Source organism: Vespa crabro, chromosome 1 (genome assembly GCF_910589235.1).
Source record: "Vespa crabro chromosome 1, iyVesCrab1.2, whole genome shotgun sequence".
In the NCBI taxonomy this organism is placed as follows: domain Eukaryota; kingdom Metazoa; phylum Arthropoda; class Insecta; order Hymenoptera; family Vespidae; genus Vespa; species Vespa crabro.
The window spans coordinates 7,674,078-7,683,473 of record NC_060955.1 but is presented as its reverse complement, the minus strand read 5'-3'; the positions used below and the strand labels follow the sequence as shown (position 1 = coordinate 7,683,473).

At 25.1% G+C, this 9,396-nt stretch overlaps 1 protein-coding gene across 1 annotated transcript; it reads right to left on the bottom strand.

Moving 5' to 3' along the window:
* Positions 1-4,876: 4,876 nt before the first annotated feature.
* LOC124427495 (activin receptor type-2B) lies at positions 4,877-8,924 on the bottom strand. Its single transcript, XM_046970494.1, has 9 exons — positions 8,511-8,924; positions 7,790-7,980; positions 7,494-7,656; positions 7,273-7,412; positions 6,729-7,108; positions 6,466-6,652; positions 6,256-6,393; positions 6,036-6,167; positions 4,877-5,949 (listed from the first exon to the last, which is right to left on the bottom strand). The coding sequence occupies exons 1-9, from the start codon at positions 8,557-8,559 to the stop codon at positions 5,764-5,766; spliced, it is 1,566 nt and encodes a 521-aa protein (XP_046826450.1). The 5' UTR covers positions 8,560-8,924; the 3' UTR covers positions 4,877-5,763.
* Between the last annotated feature and the right edge of the window lie 472 nt (positions 8,925-9,396).

Genomic DNA, 9,396 nt, shown 5'->3' with positions numbered 1-9,396 from the left:
ACATTTTACAAAGAGATAAAATAAGTTGCTTGAAACATATCTGCCTCATACCATTTTAACAGCATTATTCGTAAATAATAAACTGTGTATGTTTGTATATGTATATATAAATAAAATATCCATGTTTATAATATTACATATCTTCTTAATATGTTTCTACCTATAATTAATTTTTATAAATTAATGGAGAGAATTTAAATTTTAATTTTATTTATATATAATTTTTAAACATAATAAACCAAAATTATAATCTTTAGTAAATATTAAAGCTTACACATATATTCTATATTTTACACGAAAAAGAAATATATAAAAACATATAAGTGCTAGTTGAATTAATTGATATTTTCATTTTTTTTTTATAGATGATTCACAATTTTACATTCAGACACAAACACATTATATTAAAATCGAGTAAACTTGATTTCTAAACTTTTTGTACTGAAATATCTCTGATCAGGTCGTTATAACATAGATCTTATAGTTGAACATGTTATCATCTTGAAGACAGTTACATTCAGTGTGCGTAGGAACATTCTATTGCTATAAATCATATTACTTCTATTGATAAATAAGTAATTATTTTTATATTAGTAGCCTTAATTCGTTTACATATTACTAAATCTTATGTACAATAGGTATACAGTAAACTGATTACAGAATACACGCGAACGTTTGTATATGTAATTAATTTCAACATTATACATGAGTTAATTTAAAATTTGATCTAATAATTTTATGGAAATAATATAATAAATTATTTAAATACTTTATATATCTTTAGTGAATAATAACAAAAGTACCTGAAAGCATTATGTTATATTTTTAATTTATTTTGGTGGGGTCCTATTACATATCATTTAAAATCATGGTGAAAAAGTATTACAATATCTTATCAACAAATTATTAGACCAATTTTATAAATCTTTTATTATTTATTTTAATATAAATTTCGTTTATTGATAACAATGCAATAATTATCCATTGTATATTATCTATATATTTATGTATGTTCATCAAATATTAAAAATTATACAACCCCACTTTTTTTGTATTCGATCGTGAATATTAATAAAAAATAGAGAAATTTTACATAAAATATACAAAAATTATCTCGGATTAAAATTTTATTCATTTTCGACGCATACCGATGTAATATTGACTGGAATGCTTTTAAGGTACTATTAAGAATCGTGAACTAATGTTAGGATTATTTATAGAATTTAATACAATTATATATGTATGCTGATAATGTTCCTTATAAATTTGTAAATATATTAACTTATTCGATAATATTATTTTTCTATTGTAAATGACTAAAATCAATGAAATTTTAAATAAGTGCAAATTTTTAGAAAAGAATGAATATAGTTGTTTTTAAACATTTTGTAGGAAAACATAAAGGAACCAAATTTTATAGATAGTTTTTCTCTTTACTTGAAAAAACTATAGTTTTCTATAATAGATACTATTTTACAAAACAGTAATAATGAGTTTCAATAACTTATTCACACTTGACTGATTTAAAAAAAATACAAGACAATGACTTTATAATTAACATAGCTATCTACTATTCGATATGTAGAAGTCCAAATATTCGTTATAATTCTAATTTTTTAAATAAAACTTAACTAATGACATTAATTTTCTTGTATAATTTAAGATTTTTGCAAATTCCATATCTAATCACAATTTTCATGTATTTTATTTTAAAGAAAAAGATGAGAATTTACATAAAAATTTAAACATATTGTGAACTTATACATGCACATAAATACTATTATATTAACTGTTCAGCAATTATAGTAATTCTTTATATAATCAGATTGTAATGGCAGTATTAATAATCGGAGATTTACCACCGTTTATGTCAACAATGTATAATAAAGATTATGAAAGTACATGCTCCTGATTCTTGTGTATGTATTACTTAAGTACAAATAAATATATAAACATATGCAATTTTATGTGTATACTCCCTTTTGGCACTATTCAAATCTGCTAAAAAAAAGGTCATTATCCTCTTGCTTGTTCTGTTAATGACTAGAAATTGTAAAGAATTGTCAGAATATTATTAGGCCTTTTTATGCACAATGTACATTAATTCCCATTTTTTTTACAATCTACGAGATGCCTATATTAACTGTGATATCTTTGATTAATGTGTGTTTATATTACTTGCATTGTGTGTCAATTTTTACATAAGCTATTTTATAGCCAAACTATATCACTTATAATGTTTATAAACGTTAGCTTATAGTTATATATGTGTGCATATAAAGTAATAAATGATCGTGCAGAACAAGTAAGAGGAAATTTTTATATTTCATAAAAAAACTTGTTAATTTCATCAAAATCTTAGCCTGAATAATTCTTGGTTGTTTAATGGGTGTTTAAAAGGTCTTTAATAGTCAATCTATTTGTTTATTCATAAGATATTTAACTCAGGAAAAGTCATTTTGAGAACAGATAAAGTACATGCATAACATTCCATTATTATTATTTATAATTTCTTATACTTTTTACAAATATGTCACTTGCATATAATATTATTAACTACACATTTACATTTTTTAAAAATTATTGCAAAGTAAGTAAGCACTACATTTAATTACAATAATGTCTTCTCCTGAGTTAAAGAACAAGCAGAATAAACGCTTCTAAACTCCCACAATACTTCAAAGCATGTAACATTGAATATTGTAATATTTACCAGTCTTTAATATGACTAAATGAAAGATGCATTTAATTGCATTATACATTAATTCAGAATGTCAGTTGTTCAACAAGTAAAGTTTTTTCAATTATTTAACTTATTAGAAATTTCTAATTCTTCTACCTAGCATTAAAGCGCAATAGAAATTGTATATAAAACAGAGCATTTCATTGTACTTACATATCTATGATTGAATTAATATTTGATATGATCAAAATAACTGATGCACGAAAAATTAATTCGTAAATAGGCAAGGATTTTACTATGAATGCAAGCAAATTAAGAAACATATTAGAAAAGAGCATATAATGCATCATTTTTTATTAAATAATTATTCATGAAACTTTTATTCATAATCCAAACAGAAAAATATTTTATACGTCAATAAAGAATTGTTTAAAAATTAAGGTTCATTTTAAATTTAAGCAAATTATTTCATATTTGATGAAAGTCATGACAAAGTTGTCATTTAAACTTTAAACCAACATAGCCAAATTGACACATAACACATATTGTGCAACAATATTAGTAAATTCCTTGTGGCTTCCAACCGAACAATTCGATTGTATCTACCAGGTACTTTGTAATAAGATTTTTATATCAAGTTTTTACAATACACATGTAATGTAGCTTTAAAAGAATGCTTTTCACTGTCAAAATTTCTGTTTGTTTCTATTTTATTAATTTCAAAATAATAATTATGTAACGATCATTAATGAGAAATGCCAGTTCTTCTAATTCATGAGTTAAGAGTTGATGATTGAAAATGAAATTTACACTAACATTTGATTGTAATATAACATACAAACGACAGTCAGAGAAATATGTAGTATTATGTTTATTCACAAATAATGTAATTCATAAGTAATATAATTCTACATATTTTTTGCTTATCTATCTATTATGTCCAAAGTCAATAAAAATTGTACCCTATTATTAATATTAATAACTTTACTTTACTGGTACAATATTTGCGTGTTATTTCATAAAAGTCATTTAACATATTTCTGCATTAAAATTTTCTTCATGTTACAGATGCCATATCATGTACAATTTTATACAGCTGCTCTTTAGATAATTTGGAGATAAAAATGAAGTTTTTCATTGAACTTATTGATATAATTAATGAATTCATTTAATGTAAGCGTAAAAAATTATGTTATAATTATATTATATTCGTATGTTAGTAAATTCATCGTTTTTATGGATAATTTCTATAATTAAAAGAAAGTATTACAATATTCTTCTCTATTGCATCTAAATAGTGAATATCTAATTGAGTTGCCTTCATAAAATATAGCATTTTTTCTTACAGAAAAATCAGTTAATAAATCCAAAAATCAGCTTATAAACGAAAAACATTAAAAAACAATAGAACTAAGAATTAATTTGTTATTATGTTTTTGCATATCTTAATATAAATTCATTAATATCTTGTAATATTTTATATAAATTCATGATTTCAAACATTTTTGCCCTCCAAATATCTCAGAGAGTATTAATGTTATATCTACAGCAATGAGTATAATTAAGCGCATCATAATACACTCATTAACAACTTTAGTTTTGTTAAATTTTGATAAGCATCAAGAGATATTTGATTCCGATGCAGCAGGGGTTACAAAAGATAAATTAGTAAAGCTATAAATACCCAAATAATTTTTTCAACTTACAGAATATAAAAAAATTTTGTTTTATGATGCTCACAATATTTCATAATAGATATTTTATGAAATTATACATTTGATCAATTATCCTCATTTTTGTTCCAAGGTAATGATATATAGTACATTATGTAGTAAAAGTCTTGTACTTGAATTCATTATCAAACTGAAAAGTGTTTATTAAGATATACAATGCAGTTATGTTGCACCTGTACTGATATAATTTGTACACTAAATATAAAATCTGACTTTACAAATATATCCTGAATAATACCTTATAAACAATGTTTTATAGCGAACAATCAATTTAAATTAGTGGAATATTTGGCATTTAAAATCATAATTACTATAAACAGGTTTTTTAATGAATAAGTTGATTTATAAATAAAAATATATCAGAGTCAAGAATATATATCACGTTAAATATACTATATTATATACTAAAATAAATAATAATCTTTAAATATAGTCTATAGATTATAATAATATATCCATCTCCAAACTTCATATAAAATCTTTAAATCTCACATTTTGAATAAATTATTTTTCAAAAGTAGATCAACTGGTGCAAAATGATTCATTTTTATAATATAATTGAAAGAAAGATTCCATTAATCTCTAAATGCAATTAATCTCTTTAGATTGCATCTAAAATATTTATTAAATAAATCTTGTAAATATCTGAATATACTTGCATAAATAATAACAGAAATGACTCTGATATATTTCTTTTAAGATGTCTTAAAAAGAAAAAAAAATCTTGCTTTATAAAATAGGTACAAATAACATTACAGAGTAAAGACAATGTTTGATTATACAGGCACAACTATGCATTTGCTTCAATGTACGTACCATTCTTCTATATGTACAAGCAACCAACAGTTTTGTTATTTCATATATTTCACGGATTTAAATGTAAAATGTATGCTGAAAATACTGTTAAATACATAATTATTCAGAATAAAACAATATATCCATTGTACAAACAGAAAGAAAAAATCATCTTCCATATATTTTGCAATGTAAATTCTAATATATAATCAAGCTGCATGCAATAAAAAAATCATATTATAAAATCAGCACAGCCAAATTAGGTAAAAACTGTGGAAAAACTAACAATTCAAAAGCTATTAACTTCTATATATTCGTTTATCAATAATTCTTACTATAATAAATTATAAATTATAAATTATGATCTAAATCTATATTCTAGTTTAAAAAGTTAAAAATCTAATAGATAAAAAAATAATATAATCATAAATTCTGATGATTAAAATGCTCATGCATTTGATGTTCTGGCATTTCTCACATATGTACATGAAAAAATTATGATACAGGAAATGGTTGTGCAATTTAACTAAAACTATAATACATATATACTAACTACATACTAGACTCCTTAGTGCTGATAGACTCGTTGGTATTATCAACGCGAATTAATGTAGATGAATTTAAAACAAGTGTCCTACTCAATGTAGCCACTCGCTCCATTACACACGAAGCCGAAAGACGGGCCTCGGCATCATGATCCCAACATTCCTCCATCGTATCACAAATTGATAAAAGTCCCTATGACAATATGTATTTAAGATAACGAATATATATAAAAGACAATATATTTTAGTTTCTAAAGATATATATTAAAATCAACATACCGGATGTTTACGCCATGTTTCTAAAATAAGTGGCCTTTCTTTTTTGTGTACCACACTTTCTTGCATATCTTCTAATGTAGGATGAAGACCAACTTCATCTTCAAATGGTAATCTATATTCTCCAATTGGTCCCTGTATATAAATATATAAATATATTTTGTATTATTATATTTTTTTATACAAAACTATCTCTAGAATTGAATAAAAAATAATATCTTACATCTTGTACAGTACATCGTGAAGCTAACTCCCACAATACAAGTCCACATGCATACATATCAATTCGCAAAAATGAATCCCTTGTAAAATTGATTGCCCCTTCTAAAACCTCAGGAGCCATATACCTTCTTGTTCCAACCTATAATAATAACGATAATTAATAAAAATATATATATTATTTTTGTGCATATAGGAAACATAAACTATTTACCTGCCCATGTGTATCACCACAAGGCTTTCCAGGATGGAATATTAATGCTAAGCCAAAATCGGCTATACAAGCATTCATATCTGCTTTGAGAAGCACATTCTTGGACTTGAAGTCTCTGTGGGCAACCGCTGGCTTATAGCCATCAACTTTATTAGCAGGTATCTCTTCATGCAAATGCATCAATCCCCTATTGTATATAAAAAAAAAAAATAGATACCATATAAAGTAATTAATGATAATTACTACTAATAAATAATAATTACCGAGCCATAGATTCTGCAATTCTACACATTTCAGGCCATGTTACAACATTAGCTTTTAGATAGTCACATAAAGAACCTTTTTCATGGTATGCAGTTATTAACCAAAACTCTGCTTGCAAATTATCTCCTCTTCTCTCAACACCTATAAAACGCAATATATCCTCATGATCCATATGTGCAAGTCTAAATATTTCTTGTTCCGTTTGCCAAGATTGTTTATCTTGTATAGGAAATACTTTTACAGCTACAATTTCATTTTTCAGCTGTGCTTTCCAAACAGCTCCAAATCGTCCTCGAGCCTTAATTTCGAGAAGTTGAATTGGGCGTAATCCTAAATTAGGAGATGGCTGAGGTAAAGGTAATGGTTCTAACGTTGGCACCTAATAATAAAAAAAATTCCTATAGTATTTATTAATTATGACTTTGTTATGTTTATGATATATTTTCATATAAAATAAATAAGATAGGCATACGTTATTTAAAACTATCTTAATAAGTTAATAGTATATATATAAACTAGAATTTTTTTCTACTTTATACTAACCTCATTAAAGTATCCCAATTTTTTACGATTATAGCACCAATACAAAAGGGGTAAAATTAGTATAAGGAAGAAAATAGGAATTGATATGGATAAAACAAGTGTCATTACTTTTTGTTCAGTATTTGGAACCGGTTCGTACTCTGAAAATATTTCATTATTAAGTTCCATATTTGATAAAATAAAAAAACAATGTATTAGATTTTCATCACAAAATTTTTTACCATTAACAACTGGGGGAGGTTGAGTAGGTTGTGGATCCCACGTAAAATTTTGGTTACACATATTACCATCGCAACAACAGAAAAACAATTTCTTTTGCCTATCTGCATTTTCTTCAACACATTTTGGTTTGTCATAACATTCTTTACTATCTAAGAAACAACCCTACAATAATATATAATATAATATTAAATGTTACATTAAAACAAAAATATGTGTATATATATATATATATATATATATATATATATATATATATATATATATATATATATATAAACAGTTCGTGCAAGCAAACCTTCAATTTAATTATAGATTTTTTGGTTACACTGTCAATATGCCACAGCACATAACAATGATTACGTTTATCTGGGTCATGTGGACCACATTCCTCTTTTCCTGAACAACCTTGTTGACTTTCTGTGCACATAGTTTCATTATAAAATTCACAAAATTTAGAACCCTTAACATCATGTCCTAATGCAACTCCTGTAATAAATATTTAACTTTAAAGAAGATATTTGTATATAAAAATATTTATATACTGATGATATATATGTTCAAAAACTCTTATAAAGCAAATATTATAATACAAACAAACGTTTTATATTATTTTCTTTCAATGTATATAACTAATAACGTTAAAAGCTTTACGATTAAGATTTAATCAAATAATCATATATATATATATCGTATATAATATAAATGCTGAACTATAACAAGCTTTATAATAAAGTTTGATAATAATTAATATTTTATAATGTACATATTAATGTAAAATCTATGTAATTTGTTGTATTTTTATTATCATAGAAAAATATAACTAAAATAATTGTTTGTATTTACATATCAGGTATGATATTTAACAGAAGTAATACAATACTTAAGAAAAGTAATATATCAATATAAAAATGAATGTTTTTACCAAAAAAAACGACACAATCCTCTAAATGTCTCAAGTTAAAATTTCAATTAAAATAATAACTACAAGTGTTGGAAATGATACAATGGTCAATTACCTAATAATCCTAGGAAAAGGTATGGCAGTATCGTCACATATGCGGACATCGTGAATGGATCGTAAAAGCATACCAGTAATTTTGAGTCTATTAGCTATTAAGCAAATTGTAGTAATTCATCCACCGACACATCTCTCTTCCTCCCCCTCCCACCTTTATATCGAAACGCGCACAGCATGAATTCATGTCATTTTCACTATTAAATCATTCCTATTCTCGTAACTTTTAGAAAAGAAAAAGGAATAAAACTATCCTAGAGTTCTTGTTTGATTCCGTAAACATATAAACGTCTCGCGCGAAATTTTCCAATACAATTAAAATAAGATTCTCATCTCGTATTATTACAAAAATACACGGCGGACGCACAGAGCAGATTGACTATGAACCATAAACTATGTGATCAGACAGTAATAGCAATCGCGATCGGTGTTGTCAGAAAACATGTCTATTACATTTCATCCTTTTTACTTTATAAGCAATTCTTGATTGGGCATTGACAAAAGCCAACGTGACAGCAAAAATTACTAAAATATCTTTTAATTTGGTAATGAATGTATAGAAACTTCCTTTAACCTACATACATATAAAATTTCCGTAACAGTATAGTAAAATTTTGACCAATTCCGTTGCTCAATTTGACTGCCGTAACAATTACAGTAGCGGTCGAAAAATTCAACATGTTGGATTTCTATTGTTACAATAGCCAATCAGATTGCGAAGTTGTTTGACGCGCGATAAACGAAGTATCTATAAAATATTGAATATATAAGTCTATTTCATCCAAAGATAATATAATGAAAAATTTGTTTATACCATAATTGATAAATTTACTTTTAAAATTTATAATATATTTCCCAAATATTTCGTATTATTTATTCTTGTACCC

Bases quoted from the DNA above. Each gene is read 5' to 3' on its own strand.
- LOC124427495 (XM_046970494.1), bottom strand. From the start codon at position 8,559: ATGTCCGCATATGTGACGATACTGCCATACCTTTTCCTAGGATTATTA. The intron at 7,981-8,510 runs GTAATTGACCAT...TATTTATTACAG, and splicing joins CCTTTTCCTAGGATTATTAG to GAGTTGCATTAGGACATGAT. The intron at 5,950-6,035 runs GTATGTTGATTT...ATATTGTCATAG, and splicing joins AAACATGGCGTAAACATCCG to GGACTTTTATCAATTTGTGA.